Source organism: Corapipo altera, unplaced genomic scaffold, assembly GCF_003945725.1.
Source record: "Corapipo altera isolate COAL_440 unplaced genomic scaffold, ASM394572v1 359, whole genome shotgun sequence".
NCBI lineage: Eukaryota > Metazoa > Chordata > Aves > Passeriformes > Pipridae > Corapipo > Corapipo altera.
Window position 1 is genome coordinate 1,887,457 of NW_020884948.1, and position 17,882 is coordinate 1,905,338.

The 17,882-nt window shown below is 41.3% G+C and overlaps 1 protein-coding gene across 3 annotated transcripts in view; it reads right to left on the bottom strand.

Annotated features, from left to right (window-relative positions):
• TPPP (tubulin polymerization promoting protein) overlaps positions 1-11,250 on the bottom strand; it is a 73,252-nt gene extending 62,002 nt beyond the window's left edge. For 2 of the 3 annotated variants that reach the window (XM_027662873.1, XM_027662872.1), the window contains exon 1: positions 9,728-9,756. In XM_027662873.1, coding sequence (XP_027518674.1) covers positions 9,728-9,741 — 14 coding nt within the window. In that variant the 5' untranslated portion in view covers positions 9,742-9,756. Of the gene's footprint in view, positions 1-9,727; positions 9,757-11,118 lie in introns of those variants that run through there. The other variant, XM_027662874.1, reaches the window with a different exon arrangement.
• Between the last annotated feature and the right edge of the window lie 6,632 nt (positions 11,251-17,882).

Genomic DNA, 17,882 nt, shown 5'->3' on the forward strand with positions numbered 1-17,882 from the left:
TGTTTTGAGTAGTTCTGGATTAGGGGGAACAGACACACTCTACAGAAAAGGCTTCAGTTTTGAATGGTGAAACCTGCTATGCAACACAGACTCATTTCAAAGAAATCCTCCCCATCTAAAGCAGAAGGTCAAGGATAGATAAAACCAGGGTTCTGCTGTGGTTGCCAAAAATTATCATGGGTATTCCTTACCTTGTTGAATCATAATTACAGTTTACTTCTTAAAATCCCACACAATGGCATGAAATTTACTAAAATGAAGCTACCTGGATTTATGAAAATACTGACCTCCTCTCATCTTAAACTTTTCCTTCTTAACACTACAAACAACACACTCTGAAGGGAAACATATTCATTAACATTCTATAATTAGAAGGTAAAGAATTGCACAACACAGGATATGAAATCAGACTTTTAATGGAGTCAGCTCCTTCAACTTTATTAAGTAATTAGAGACAAGGAAGGACATCATGCCATATTGGAGAAATGATCTCTCCAACAGAAATACAGAATAACTTGTTTGACAAAAATTCAAGATCAAATGCCATTTTGAGTCTTCTTTACCCTTTTTTCCTGGATAAAGGGATCAAAAGGCGTTTGCTAGATTCTGCTAGAAGTAAAGATTAGCAGTAATTTGCTGCAGGGCCACAGCAAGATGATAGTGATAAAAGAAAGTGACTACTCTAAAATACCAATTCTAAAACTCACTAAAACAAAATTAAGCCGCTGTTCAAAAGCATGAGCTGTGTAGATGCCAACTATAACAACTACAGCTAACCAAAAATGCCTTTCATCACCATCCAAAAAGTCTAATATGTACACAATTAGATAATACTAATTTCCAAAGCCAGCAGAAGGAAGAAAGGTGAGACTAGCCACCGATCCCATCCTTTCCAAATACTGCTGGCTCTAACCTAGCAGGACCACCTCACCAAAAGCAGCCCTATAAGAAAGGGGTATAAGTAAATGCTAGAGTTCAGCAGGTTTGTGAAAGAACAACTGTCCCAAAAAAACCCTGGAGTTTCAGAAACCCACAGAATACTTAGACAATTAGGTGATGTGTTATGAACTGCTACAGTCTGTGTTATGCAGTACTCCTTTAGTACCATGAAAAAACAGTTCTTGTCCCTCCCCTCATTCTGCAGTAGGTAAATAATACAGCACATTATACAGAGATTAAGCTAGGGATCAAACTAACTGATGTTAGTCACTGATGTCATTACTAACTCATGCTAAAAGAGACTGAAAGTGCAGATCTGTGTTCTCAGCACATGCCTAACCCACTAGAAAAAGTTTTCTAATTTCATCAAACTGCCTTTCAGCCAGAGACTACAATATATATACTCCTCTGCAGATAGACAGCTGGGAAAACTCCACTAGATAGAGTCATGTATTAATCTGAATTCTTCCAAAAAAGGAGGGGGCAAGAAGTTATTGTTTCCGTGAATTGCAGTTATCAATTTTCTATAGCTGTAAGAATATCAGGTACATATAAATAGGCCCAAAGCCAACTGTAAACTCTACTGAAAGATTATATTAATTTACACTCTTTTGTTTATTCATATCCTCTCCAGGTGTCAACATACTGCAGGAATTCTGGTATAGCTTTGATTTAGATTTGTGGGAATTGCTCTTAGAAGAATCCATCTATCAGCACCAACAAGGATGATCTGAAGACTTACTAGAACCTACAGTATTTTTCCCAGCAATTTCAGCTTATGCAACTCTATGAATACGCATGTATCCTACCTGGTCAGAATTCACCATGGCACCTTTTCTGCCCTGTCCCCGAGAACTAATTCATGGCTTATCCGCTCAGGAGTTGCAGACAATTCAGTATTTGTCAGAGAAGTTAGCATCACTGCCATGCCACAGAGAAACCAAAGCAGAGGGATGAAGAAATATCTGTTTTGCTGCCAGAGTTCAGAACATAATGAGGACCCTGGGACCCATACTCTACACTGCTTTAATTATTGAAGCCACAGAAAGCAGGTACAGCAGTGTAAGGAGTGCTCTAAAGAGCCAACATTCTCTGACTCTATAAAGGAAATATAAATATAGTTTCACTAGCTGCAAATCTATTAAACCAGTTTAGGATCTCCATACCAGAAGATGTTTTTCTAAAAGAAAAAAAAAAATCAAAAGGATATAAAAATCTGAATGCTTTTTTTTTTTTGGTTATACCACGTACTTTCTCATCTGCCTTGTCTAGCTTGCGACTAGCACACTAAGAATATACTGTCCCAATATAAGTTGAATTGCTTTCATTTGCAGCAGGTATTAAAAAGTACTAAAACACATCTTTTAATGGAAGTCATCTTGCAGCATTAACCGCCACAGAAATTATATGAGTGTAATTGTTTAAGACAGCACAACAGACTAGAACACTACAGCAGATACTTATTACAGTCTCAGATACATTCATGTTAATGAAAAAGGCAGCTTATTTTAAAACTTGTTTGTTCTTTAGAATATTTATCAACCAAGAATTGGCTAAAACAAGGTCAAAAGTCCTGTGAACTAAGGGAAAGTTCCAGTTCAAACTTTTTAGCAGCTGATCATTCAGGTATCAAGCAGACCTCTGTTTGGGAGATTGCTGAGATTGATGAATTTGCAGAAAAGATACGACAGCACAGTTGCACAGTTGCAATGCAATAATAGTACTACTAACATCTACTCTTTCCAGTAATGCTCACCTTTGCATATGCCAGTCTTATTTCTCAGGCATAACACCCAGCTCCACTGCAATTTGCAACACGACTACACAAGACCCCAAAGTTACATTTACACTGAGAATCAATGTCATCCTCCAGCTAACATCCAAAGTCTGCAGTGTAAATTCCTAAGGCTTCTACACCCTAAAATGCACTATCTGCTTAGGTTCTCAATGGTAGCCCTAATTTCTTAATCGCTTCTACCATATCCCCCAGACAATTAAACAGCAAAAATCTACAAATTATATCCCTGACTTCCTTCTGTTCCTTAATTCCTTTTGCTGTCGTTTTTACACAAAGTCCAAGGTTCTGCTTTGCTTAGTCAGAATAAAGCTTTGGCCACAGTGTAGAGTGAGAGGGTACCCTAGCTGTACCTTAAATATCCACCGAGATATAATCCAAAATGGAGGTTCCCCAGTCTTTCTGCAACATCCTTGCCACTCAGCAATATAAAGACACTGCTCTACTACCTGCAAAATGTCACCAGCGGGTTAAAAAATGTATATTTGAAACACTCTGTTCTATTTATACTGGTCTTTAAGTCGAGTATGAGCATGCAGGCTTTGCAACACTCTTGCTCTTCGCAATGGGCATTCAGACCAAAAAATTCCTTAGCTGATAGGCAAATTTCATACAACTGGTCTTCCTTGCACCCTCACCTTCCAAAAGGGGGGGAAATATCACCAATTAATCTGCAATAGCATCTATACATCTACTTAGCTGGCCAAGAAAAATGGGATTCTCTATTCAGTCAGACAGAATCTCTCATGCATCTGATTACATTTGAATGAATGCTCAACAAAACAGCAGAGAGGAATCTACCGATTTAGTGAGAATTAGAAATAGAGTAGGCAAAAAAGGGAGATAGTGGACCCCTCACAAGGTAGATAACACAGCCAGCAAGTTGAGATAAGTCTGGTATTACAAAAAGACCTGAAGAACCACGTGTTTTTAACATTAACAATTTTACTTTTGTTTTAACCATAATAAGCTTCAATAAGCTTCCTATTTCTGTGCCATTCCCTTACAAATGCATGAGCCTCTTCACACTTACATTTTCAGATTCTTAGCCTAGCCAAACTATCAGCCTTCCTAAAGATATTTTCTAGATAGTCTTAAACCTGACAGGTCCCTGGCTTTCAGCAAATTGGCATACTAAAAGCATTCTGCCCATAGGCACATAACCTAGTAGTTTTATGTCAAGTGTTACCTGGTTTTACCTTCCATTCTCCTGCTAATCTTTCCTGCACATCAAGTGTTGGTAAGCATGCAAGTGCTTAGGATATAATTTTTATCAGAATCTGCTTCTGCAATGTTGGTAAAAACCTATCCACTGCACCACAAATAGTTGCCATCCAAAATTTCTTAGGACCTTCCAGCCAATCCAAGCAAAAAAAGAAAGCAACTTTTCAATGAGCATAGAAGGTGCTATTTTTATGAGTGAATTGGATTCATAACATTATGAAACTGTGTAAGGCATTTAAATTTGTCTGACTGCATCTGGTTTATTTTAGTACTTGATCTATCTTCCCCTTGTTTTAAAAATGTTACAAAATTGCATTGAAGGGGAATTCTCATTAATTTTCTGTCTGTAATTATTTATGCCAAATAAAAACAGCAGAGACAAAGTACAACAGTTGGAATCTTTTTTCCCACATTTTTGCATAAACATTCAAGCTGAGGGAAGGAATAAACAGATGGAGAAATGCAACATCCTCCTAATAAAATGCAATGCTTTAGACAATGCTCTTAAAGTTTCCTTCACATCTACCTGCAGAAACTAGAGTTAAGGCACTTTCTTCAGAGATCTGTTCTGGGTATATTCTTCCACATATGACCCTGAAGTGAATGAGAGCCATCCACTTTCCCTAATAACACAGAAGGCAAATGAGCAGAGAACACTGCCAAACAAGCAAAGCTAACACAACTCTATCTGCATTTAAACCCATTTTAACTTACATAAATGCTTCCCTGGGCTTTATGGGAAACTGCATGGCTGAACCTCAAGCTCTCATAACAATGTATGTGAATCTAGCACTGTGGACAAGGGCAAGGCTGGTCAGATCATACAGCTACATTAAGATCTTCAGGAGAACACATACAGAGTAACAAAAAAGGTGGCTACTCAAGCTGTCCAGTGTTTCTCCTTAGCAAAACAGTATTTCAGACTGCGAACAAATGCCATTACACATGCCATTAAAGGAACAAATTTAGAAAACATATTATCAAGCACTGAGATTAGCTCGACTGCTGACAAATTATTGTTACTGTTCTATTTCTAAGAACTATTGCTATCCACTTAGTTACTTCATGACACCACTTACATACAAAACTAAGTTTAGTTCCTAGTAAACTACATTCTTCCATTTCAAAGAACCACTTCATAAAATATCACTTCTTTATATAAATGAAGCACCTGTACACAGACACACAAACATTTATCAATAATAGTTTTATTACAAGTTTTTTCTTTTAAAAGACACATGTTCACATAAGACACAGACAACACTTAAAGCTACATGAAAATTCTCTAACTAAATAACTCTTCACTAACTCTACAATATACTGTAATACCACCATGTCACTCACACAAGGTTTCAACCATGAAGATAAAAGTATAAATACAGGCATCCACTAAATAAACATGTAGTGGTGAACTCTTATGCATTTTTTTCCATTATGCCACTATCCCATTTGAGGGTTCCACTCACTAGGTACTCTTCCTAAGCAGACAGCAGTCACTGGTATATGAATAACCCGGACACAAACATTCTGCAATTTCACACACAGGCAGGGATACAAGCCACTGTCTAGAACAGCCTTCACAGAAGAGAGGGAATACAACACCAATTAAAGCACAGCAAAAGAGGAGACTCAACTGTTTAGATGAGGTCTTTTTTCACGGTGCATCAAAAAAAGACCTGGGAATCACAGATTCAACAAGAGCGGACGACAACAGCTGCTCTCCACAGTAGTTAGTCATACAATTAATTTACAGCTCCAAATAACACGCTGGACCTGTCATCACTTTAGGATTAGCTGAGTACAGGTTCCACTACAATCACAGAGCTTGCTTAGCCTCATTTCTTCAGACGCTGTACATTGTATCCTCACATCACTCCCACCCAGATCAGATTACTAACGTGAACTTCCACAGAATCCTTTCAAAATATTTCTGGAAAAGCTATGAGTAATGAAGATCCACTTCATGAAAGGACATCAGAGGTTATACAGCAAGAGCACTTCAAACTCCAGCAAGATGGTACAGGTAAAAAGTATCTAGAGAACATGACTGATGCTATTGACAGGGACAGCATTAGATATATTTGAGCTAACAGAGACCTACAGACTTGAAAGCATCACCTCTGATCAAAGAACTGGAGATGATATAAGAGCTCCAAAATCATGAGACAAGATGTTTTACCATAAGAGACTTTACAAATTACATTGGTGGAATTCTTTAAGTGACAGAAGTCACTTGAATGAGAGATCCAAATACCTTTGTAGAGAAATTGAATCACATACTAAATGGTTATCACATACTAAATAGCTCTTTACTGTCAAGGAACTCAAAAAAACTCAACAGCTGAAAATTCAGGGTATGCCAGTGCAAATTAGAAATATGACTTCCTTAGGAAGGACAATTAACCATGCCAGATACTAAAGGGAACTTTCAAGAATAGCTGCAAATACTTCACGTCCTCATGTCTCCACATTAGACTTCATTTAATACAGAAGATACACTTCATCAAACATCTCTGAAAGACAGACTTTTATTAGTGTAGGTTATTGCTCCCAGATAACTAACTGAAAATAACCAATGCATGAATCAGATTAGATTGTTCAAAGATCACTTATGTTCCTAAAGTCTGCTAGTCAGTTTTGTCTAAATCCAAAAAAATAAACCAACCTTTAAGTACAGAATTTTTCAAACTACCCACAGCTTGGTATAAAACAAGAATTAATTATTTCCTTTGCTAAATCATCAGTAAGTTCTTTCACATCTATAAGCTCCTCTAAGATGAAATATTTGGGTACTAGTTCTTCTAATAGTGACATCAGATGAGACAGGTAGAAACATATTTGGTTTTAAATTAAAAATTAACAGAGTAAACAACAAGGAAATAATAATTTTCTGAGCAAGACCTCTTAGTATTTTCATTTCCATTGCAAGAATTTCATTAGCATTGATCCAATAAAACACCATTTAAGACCTTGAAGGAGGACTGCAACTCTCAGAGATTCAAGCAAAAACTGCCACATCCTTGATTTTTTTTTTTCAAGCTTCTCTATGCTCATTTTGCCAAATGCTCCAATATGTGAACACTGACACATTAGCATATTGGCTAATCTTGAGATTAGTCAAACTGGGCAGGAATTAACTTCATGAGATTATTTAGAACAGTTATACTGCAGATTCATTTTTGTCTTTTCATCTCCTACATAATGCATTGTAACTTTGGTCTGTACACTCTTGGTTGCTAGCTCTCTGGTTTCTATACAGGGCAAGGTAAACTCAAATCATACCTCAGAATACCATGAGGCAGGAGAAAGATGAGAAGGAAAAGAAAAAGAAGAGGGAACCTTAAGACAACTAGCAAGACTAAGAGCCTAAGCTTCTTCACAGCTGCCTCAGAATCCTGACACAGTTAAGAACCCCTCTTAGCAGCAGCCAAGTGAATTGCCCACCCACTACATGTAACAACTAACAATAAAGAAAAACTTCCCATCTGTTTTGATGGACATACCACTGTGAGCCAAGAAAAATGAGTAGCAGAAAATCAGTCTGTTCTGCTCTGTCAGCACTTGAGATAAAGACCCACTCAGAATGATGTCCTAAAACCTGAGCAGGATACGCACACTTGTCCTGTAACACATGTACAGGCCCTGGGTACTTAAAGACCATATTTATACAGAGGGATTTTATCAATAACATCCTCTGAATGTACAGTTATCTTCACTACTATTTCAAAGTATTCCAATAACCAGACTATATTGAAATAGCAAATTCCTGCAGTACTTCTATGTTTGGGCAATTTGGGATGGGCAGAATGATGCGTTCACTCAGAAACTTCTTACAGCTGAGGGTATATTTGTTATTATGTATTTTGTGGAGGTTTCGGCACATGAGGAGGATGAGAGGAAGAAAGAGCTAGCAACTAGAAAACACTGGGAGAAGGCAAAATAATGTGATTTTTCCCATACAAGACTTTGAATTTGAAATGAAAACTCCATTTCAAAATTTTAAAATATTACCTTAAATTTTAAAAATTGTGAAAATTAAGTAGTCTGAAGATAAATCTTTTCATATTGGTTGATGTAGATTTTTTTAGTTTCAGAATTCAGTCAAGTCAAACACATTTTAAGATCCCCTACAAACAAGCCATTCACATGTTCCAAGAATGCCCCTCAGAGAACGGTGCAAGTCTTACATTTAGTTCTACAATTCCCTTTGCTCTAACATATGAGAATGAGAAAGTACACAGCTGAATAATGCACAAATGTACCAGTGTATCCTTCTTAACCTGATTCCTTTTTTGCATCAACTTATTCTGTATTTTGGATCATAATATTTTGGGGGCTGGGCTCAAGCTTTTATTCCATGGTTATATTGGACATAATCATTAGTTAAGGTCCCTGACTACAGCTCCCAGACACTATGCAATACAAACAATAAGCAAAATATTTCAACTAACTAGCAGAGGCACCTAAAAGCACTTATGCCCATAGTGGTCATGGCAGCATGGCAGAGAAACAGTAGGGGTGAAAATTGTATTTAACTTCAGCTATGCATAGTATAAAAATGGATTTTGGGGAGACAAAAAAACCAAACTTTGTTGCTTGCTGAAAAGAGTCCATTTCATTTATGCAAGCCTGCAACCAGCAGGCATGTACAAAAAGAAAGGACGTGACATCACTGAGTGACTGACTACACCACAGAATGACTGTTCTTGTTATCATATATGAAATATATATAATAGTACATAAATACATACAGAGATAGAGGCTTGTGAATACAGTAACATCCTCACACTGAAGATTTAAAAATCAAAGTGTTATAAGCAAGAAGAATATCTGATATTATTTTAATTTGTATTCTAGTTTATCATCCTAGAGAAAGTTATCAAGTTTAACCACCGTATGGCTTATTCTCTGAAGCACTATGAGATATACTAACTACAATTAATTGCTTCTACCTACAATGAGAACACAGTAATGTTAACATAAGTTGACATAACCGTCTCCCTCTCTCCTTAAAAAATCCCATTTTTTTTCAAATTAAGCTCAAGATACAAGAAGCAAAAATAACTTCTATCATACACTTGCCTACAGAAAGTAACTGGAATGAATATATCTACTAAAAATTAAATTAAATAAAAAGACATTATTTTTGACCACAGTCAATCCACAGATTAAACTGGACACAGAAACAACTACTTGCTGGATGTATATTTCCATTTATAAATATCTTTTCTTAGATTTACAAGAGTCAAGTGCAAGCACTGTAGGAGATTCCTATGTGAACTTTATCTGCAATTTGATCCTTGCATAGCATGCTGTCTAAGCATTACACTGTACTATAATTTAATACTGGACATACACTTCAGCAGTTACAAATGATAGACTATTTAAAAGCATTTGACTGTGACCCAAAGATGTACAAAAGCATTCAAAACACCATTTTATTTTGGACTGTGGAGAGGCAAGGTTGCATTGGGGTAGGACCTGTAAAAACATTAAAAAGTGGCTCAACCCTAAAGGAAGAAAAGAATGGTCATTATCATTTTAAAAACAAGTCGTACACATTTGATAAACAGACATGCTATTTTAAGCCTGAAACTATGAAAGTGTATAGGTATCTCTCCGGTTTTCCCCAAAGTTTTCACAGCACTAGAGGGAAAAATAAAACCAAACCTTAACGTTACATTATCATGCTAACCCTTTCCAACCATCTAAAACATGATATTTAATGCTAGTTGAGAAAACAGTGTGAAGGCTCAGTAAAAGACATACATCACGTATTTCATTTCACGTTGGGGGTTGGGTTTGCTCCTCCTTTCCTTTTCAAATAAACATGAGTAGTTATGCAATCCTCGGTAAAACCCGAAAAAAACTGCCCCCTCCCAGAACTGCCCATGCAGAGTCTGCAAAACACGAACAGGGAAACTGGTTGTCAGCAGCATCTCCTGCAAGAATCGAAGCTGTCAGCGTTTAAGACGCTTTTCACATGTGTGTTCAGCACCTGGAAGCGCACACCCAACTTCCCTTCGGAATAATTTCACCAAGGTACAAGAGCTTTTACCCAGGATTGGAGAACTATTTGCAACCGGAGGAGGGGGGCGGGCAAGTAGAAAGTGTAATTATTTTCAAACGAGCTAGCCAGGGTTACAGATTAATTCACAGAATTTTGTCCCGTCCTTGTTTTCCACCCCGGAGTACTGTACTCGGCTATATACCTGCGGGTGTTACCCTTCAGCCCCTAAATAGTCTTCCACACCTGATGCTGCTTTTCGCGGAGGACGCTATACAGGAGAGGCTCTCGGAGACAGAGCTCCTTCAGCATTTAAAGGGAGGGGAAGGGGGGGGGGGGGGGGGGGAAAAAAAAAAAAAAAAGGCAAGTCGCCTCTACCCATTGGTCTCCATAAAAGGGGACCGCTGCCTCTACACAAGCGCACGCAGCAGCAACAGAGCAGCAGCAGCGGCGGCCGAGGCTTTGTTGTCGGCTCCGGAGCGCAGCGGAGCGTTCGGTGTGTGGTGCGCAAGGTGGCTCCTTCCCCGGCTCCTCCAGGAGATGCCCGCGGCGGCAGCGCCGGGCTCGACACCCGCCCGCAGCCAACCTCCATCACGGACCTGCCGCCGTGACGCCGCCGCCGGGAGCGGTGAAGCCGCTCCCGGGCCCCACGGGGCTGCGGCCGCGCGTCCCTCGCGATGGCGACCGGGGGATGCGGCTGGCGGAGCCCATTCCGATGGCAGGGGAAGGTGTGCAGCCCCGCGCCCAGCCCCTCTCCCCGCCAGCTCCCTCCCCGCGGCGAGCGGAGGGGAGCGGGGGACACGCCGAAGATGGGGGTGGCAGTGCGGGGATGAACCCCAAGGAGGGGAGCGGCGCACACGGCCCCCCGCGGCCGTTACATAACGGCAAAGGCGGCGGCGGGTTGGGCTGCGCTGGGTTGGGCTGGGCGCCCCTCCGATGGGGACGGGCATCGGCTGGGGGCACCGGGGCCGGCAGCCCCCCGGCATCACCCCCTACCCTCCCGCCCTCGATAAGCGAGCGGCGATCGATCACCGGCGCGATACGAAGGAGGGAGCGGGCACAGTGGACACGACACACGACACGCACCCCACCCACCCCCAGCAGCGCGGGGCTCGCCTCGCCTCGCCCCCGGGAGTGCCGGCCCCGCACTCACCGCCGGCTGTGGAGGGGCGGCAGGTCTCGGGGGCTCTCGCCCGGGCTTCGTCCGGCGCTGTGGGCAGCGACCGCTGCTCTCGGGGCTGGCGCGGCGGTTGCGGCGGCACCGCCCCCCCCGTGCGGGCATTGGCGGGCGCCCGGCACCGCCCGCCCCGAGCGCCCATAGGCCGCGCGCGGCCCGTTCGGGGAGAGGCCGCGCCCGCCCCGCGCACGGAGCGAGGCGGCGCGCGGGGGCTGCCGCCGTTGCTGCCTTACATGGGCCGCTGTGCCCCACGCGGTGCCCGGAGCGCGGCGGCAGGTGGAGCCTCGGCCGCCCCGAGCACCCTGTGCCCCCTGCCCGAGACACCCAGGGGCGCCAGGGTCCTCTGTGTCCTGCAGGCTCCGGCAGGTTTGGGGCCGGGTTTCCGCTCGTGCTTGAAGCTGGGGTTGTCGACGTAGCTGAAAACCGTGTGAAAGGCTGGGCTGTGTGGCGCAGGGGGCATTCCATAAAAACCTCGCCTTCCCTCAGTTTGCCTGCTTGCCTGGGCTGGCACAGCGGAGAGGCGCAGCCGCCATCCTACCTTAGAGGAATCCCATCCCAAATCCTAGAGCGCAGAGACAGTTCAAGAGTCAGCAGAAATCTGATGAACGCTTGTGCATCCTCATTCGTGAATCTGTAACCAGAGTCCAATGACCCCGCAGAGCTTGATGGGCTGTAATTTGATAGGCTGCTGTGCTGTAATAAAGTTAAAACAATCTACCTGCAGAGGTGAGGGGGAAGAGGAAAGCAAAATGTTGATGTGCAAGAGAGTCTCGATTTTTCAAACGCAGAAGAGATATATGGCTAATTTTTTTAATTGGTCATATACCTGTCCTTGCTTCAAGATGCGTAACAGTAGTTTGCAAACTATTACAGAACTAGCTTATGAACTATGATTTCAGTAACTTAAGGCAATTATTGAAATGACCCAGAATGTCATAAAGGAACTTTAAAGGCACCTTCATATTAGGATTGAGATTAGCTGTACTACCGATGGAGGTTTTGTGGTAGAGGTGGGTAAGTGCACTTGTGATCTCTCATAAGAGCACAAAACAAAATCATCCACAAACACTGCCAAGTCCTTCTCTGCAGGGCTGCTCTCAATCTCTTCATGCCTCAGCCTGTATTGGTACTTGGTAGTGAGACTAAACATGTATTCTTGGTAGGCACATTCAAACCCATTTCTGAAACACATGCGTGCATATACACACATAGACAGCTATACAGGTCACTACAGCCAGAAATACTCAGCACTCACACAAACAGAAACAGCACCAATGGCCTCATCTTGTTGCCCTTTGGCTAATCAGGATGCAAGTCCATTAGTAGGAAATATATGCATACATCTAATGTGCGTCTCTCCAATAGCTGAGCTTAGATACTCAGTCTAACCCTGGATCCGCAGTGTCCCCCCCCACTGCTGTACCCTGGACGTCTAAGCTCCCAAGACTTGCAATCCCACTCTGGTTGCTCTTACAGACCGCACTCACAGACACACACTATGCATTGGCTGATACCTGGATCTCTGATCTCCCCTGCAGCTGTACCCTAGACATATGACCCCCACTCCAGTGCCTGGTACAGATCTCCTCACTCACATGCACTACAGTTCTCTCAGTAGTTTGGCTTGGACATGCACTCTGTCCAGTAGTGGCCATGGATCCCAGATCTCCCCAGTTGCTGACACCTGCATACACTGCTCCCCAGACCACCCAGTCCCACTCCAGCTGCTGCTTCAGATTTCCTTGCACATAGCAGCACATAAACATGCACACTTGATCAATGTGTTGATAGGCTGTCCTTCCAGCCTAGATCCTTGTTCTCCCCAGCTGCCTCCCACACAGACTCCGGGGTCATTGAAGAAGGGAGGGCTCTGGTGCTCCAGGCACCAGAGCAGAGATTCCCCTGCTGCTAGTGGTGAAGACCACGGTGAGGCAGGATGTGCTACTGCAGCCCATGGAGCAGATAACCATCCTGCAGCCTGTGGAGGACCCCATGTTGGAGCAGGTGAGTGCTCCCTGAAGGAAACTGTGAACCTATGAAGAAAAAGCCCATGCTGGAGCCAGCTCCTGACAGGACCTGTGACCCCATGGAGAGGAGGCTATGATGAAGCAGGCTTTCTGGCAGGACCTGGGGACCCTCACTGGAGCAGTCTGTTCCCTAAAGGACTGCATCCCATGGAAAAGACCCACACTGGAGCAGTTCATGAAGAACTGCAATCCATGGGAAGGACCTATGTTGTATAGGTTTGTGAAAGACTGTCTCCCATGGGAGGGACCCCATGCTAGGGGATGAGTATGAGAACAAAGGTACGGCAGACAAACCATTATGAGCTGACCTGAACCCCTATTCCCCATCCCTCTGCACTGCTCAGGAGGAGGAGATAAAGAAGTCAAGAGTAAAGCTGAGCCTGGAAAGGAAGGACCAGTGGGGGAAATGTGTTTTAAGATTTGGTTTTGTTTCCTGTCATCCTACTCTGTCCTTTTGATTTGCAATAAATTAAATTAATTCCCCACACTGACTCTGTTTTGCCTGTGATGGTTATTACTGAGTCATATCCCTGTCCTTGTCTTGACCCACGAGCCTTTTGTCACATCTCCTGTTGAGGCAGGGAATTGGTAGTGGGGCTTGGTGGGCACCTATCAGGCTAGCCAAGGTCAACATACCATATTATCACACTACCTTAATAAAGTGATATAACTCTAGATTCATCTTAATCCTGTGTGGAAATTAACTTCTTCCATATTTTAAAGTAAATTTGGCAGTTCTTCTTTGTCTGCATTTATTTTCATTTTTTAGCTCAAGAATGTTGTCACCGGGTCCTATGTGTACCTTGGACATTTTTTTGAAAAACAAAATAATGTGATTGTGAACATGCCTCTATGTTGTGGATTTCTTCAGCACTCAGTACACTTATTTTACACGATACAATCACATTGTTACAATTAATTCTCTTGAGTTCCCAGAAGTCCTCTCTTATCCTTGCACAAAGAATGATTTTTCTCAGTCCAGAAAAGAATCTATTCAGTTTTACACTGACGAGACCGTAGTGCTCTGCCACAGAACAGGACCTCACAGAAATCCAGATAGTAGTCCAACCCTTGATTATCTTGGTCTCTTGCAGGAGAAAAAGACCCTTGACCATGACCTCACTATCTTATCCTAAGATTGACTGCATTTCCCAAGGAGGTTAGTACAGCTGTGTTTGTAGGCTGTCACTGTGGCTGAAGGATACCGTCTTTTCTTCTTGGCACAGGCCATTGTGTGAGTTCCCATGAGACCTGACCTGATGATTTTTCAATGTGACCTAGCATTTTAAATTCCCTTTTGCTCTACTAAATAGACGTTTGAAAATATGGTTGATCAAATGTAATTCTCTCTGACACACTCTCGTTAAACGCTCTCAAGCCACTGCAGCAGCAGTACTTATCCTTAGAACCCAGGAAGGGAGCAGAGTGCTCCCGTATCCTGGGTCCCACTGGGACTTTGAGAATGCAAAATTCCTACAAGCTGCAGTTTAAGGATGAGCTTTCTTGCCTCTGGGCTGATGGCAACAGAGAGCAGAAAATTGGCTCTACAGTTATCCTTTCCAGAGCTACACAATAAAAGCACAAACAGATTTCATGCTGAATTCCAGATTGTTACTGATTTTAATCAACACTACAAGAAGTACACAGATCTATTCAAAATAAAACTGTAAATACTTTCCTGCTTCATTTTCTCCATCAGCTAACATACCAGCTCTTCTTTTACTTCAAGACAAAGTCTTCTGGGAGGGATACAGATCTGTTTCCTGCAGTTGACACAGCTTCTTTTCAAGCTTCTATGGGCTTACCGCCCATCCCTGTCATTTCTATAACATTTATCCTCATATGACTTCTGTTCAAAAGTTTTGCTGTTTTAAATACTTTTTTGCTTTTCTTCCCTCCTTCCCTGGTTCTCTACAATTCTTTCCTGCTTAGGCAGCTCCTTTGCTAATACATTAAGCCAGTTCCACCAGAGTTGGAAAACTTTGTGGCCAACATTAGTTCCCAGATTGAGAGAGATGAGATGCAACACTGACAGAATGGTAGATTGCATAAACACTGGGTACTCAGTGAATCAGCATCCTGTCTTGAGCCAGAAGTATTAAACAGTAAATAAAAGGATTTCTGAATCCATCAGGCCTGGGTAGGGAAATATATCACCAAGATCACATTATTATTATAAAAGGTCAGTTTAGTTCACTTGTAATTTTCAAACACGCTAAGTTTTAATTAGAAAATTTGTGCAAATCAAAGAGTTTTGTTGAAACTACCATCAAAATTGTGGAATAATTTTTAAAGTGCCAAGTGGTCCCTTCATTTATAGGGGTTGTTTGTTGTTCAGTTTTTAACTCGTTTTAATCACTTCTTGGAATAGTTACAGAAATTAAAAATCAATCAAGCCTATTCCAGTCTTCTGTCTTGTGAAAACTAAGTTCAATTTTGCAAGTTACACAAAGAGTCATAAACATTGCCATTTGCATATATATGTGCAACATACATGTGGTCAATATGTCATATTATGTTTTTTATCAATTTATGTACAGCCACATGTATAGTCTTAGTCGCTTACAGGAGGGCAAAACTAGCTGCCTGCCAGATACCCACTAGCAGTACCAATACACTTTTTAATATATGACATTGCAAACAATATTTAATTGCATAAACAATGTGACAGAATTTCAAGTAGGTAGCCAAGCATAAAGGGCCATTCTCATGCACAGAAAGTTTGACTTAGGACATTCTGTATTTTGCAATATGCAGTCCTGTAACACTGTATAGCAATTAATCCAATTGGATTTATGGAATCAGGACTGCTCATCAATTTTACTGAAATATAAATTAGTACTAAAATCACGCAGATGTAGAAGCCAGACTTCAGGAGATGTGCACATGTATTAATGAAATAACTTGGTCACTCAGTACAGAGAGACCTGCAAGTGACTGAAAATGATAGAATTTTTATTTGCCAAACCTTTGATCAAAAATTATAATCAAAAGTTAAACTTCAATCAGAGCACACAGAGCTTCCAAAGCTGTAAAGTTAAAAACACCCTTTCTCACTCACTCTTCTCTGTTGCACCCTAACCCTTTTTGGGAATAACTCATCACATGATCTTCTTTTCAGATGGAATGCTGTTCCAACCTCTATTATATTCTCTTCCCCAGTCCTACCAAAAAGTGAAAATGAATAAAAATTAGGACAATGCAGAACAGCTCTAGAAAAGGATAAATTTTGCAGCACATCCACTACTTTGGACCAACATTCCAGAAACATGGATTCCACTAGTGTATTTTGTACAGGCTTCCCATGGAGAGCTATCAACATATTCAGTTTCACTCTGTGTATATTTTGCAGACATAAATTGGGGATAATCCATTTTGCAGTAAGAAATCTGAGCGACATAGAAATATTGTAGCATGAAGTCATTACTTAAAAGGAAAAAAGGTCTTTATGAGAGAAGCATTCAGTGATGTGAAGGTTTTGACAAGAGGCATGTCCTTCATTCATTGAATATCTTAGCTATATGTGAAGTGACTTTGTAGTTAAAGCCACTGACTTTTTAGTTAAAGATGGCACATTCAAAAGCCTGTAGCATTCAGCCTTTTTTAAGTATCTATATTCTATATAATTCCACATAATAGACAAAGATGAAAGTAACAGCTGCAGTCTCATTAATTCTCTGGTTTTTTTCTCCCTCAATTAACCATTGAAAACATTTTGCTGTCTCTTTTTTGATAGTTTATTCAACTTATCACATATAGTCCCAATTGTGCTCTATATTTGTTATCTCAGAGCCTTAAAACACTCTCAGGAGGAGATATAAATCGCACTTCTCTTTTTGACAGGAGAGGAAATGGCCAGGTAGTGAACCTTGAAATTGCAGAGAGGGTAGGCATCAGTGAAGTCTAATACCTAAGAGTCAGCATTGCATTTAGGAGAATAAACAGAACTTAAAGGCATTTATATGGAAATGGCCATGCCATGCTGTTTCCTTAGAGCAAGGCTTTTTCACCACTGCTTTACCTTTGGTGACCTACATTCTCAAATGCTTCAAGGAGAGGTGGAAAAGTCAAAATAAAAGATGAAAACTTTACCTAGACTGGTCACAGAATAGAAGAAGCTACCTGAAGAGGTACTCTCAGCAATTAGCTGCTGGCATCTAAGAAGCTGGGTACTATTTTGTTCAGTTTAGCCTAAATTACTTTGTGTCAGCAGATATGAAAATGTATGAACCATTTCTTAAAGTCATCTGTTTGTTCATCTCAAATGTTGTTGACTGCCCCTGGCACTAAATTCCTGTTTTCTTTGTGTAAAAATAAGAGTTCCTTTACTGTGACATTTTGTCACAGACTGCTGTTAACAAGTGTTCATTGATTAGGAAATGGAGTGATAAGAAATGTAGATTTGTGTTAAGTGTTATCCAAGCAGCTACCACATGTCACTATTTTTCTTGGCTACAGACAATAAAATGAGGCTATCCAACAGATTTAGTTGAGATATTTTATGTTTTCTAGTGGTGTTAAGACAAACAGATCTTTGTCAGATCTCATCCCATCAGCATGAATATGTGCGGTCACCACACTTGGACTTAGTGTAATTCAGCCTAAAATTGACATGTGAAGTTCTAGCCCCACTAAATTTGAGAGCTTTACCATTGACATAAAAGGAGTTAGCATTTCATTTGTGATTCCTTTACTTTCTTATTTACTGTTACT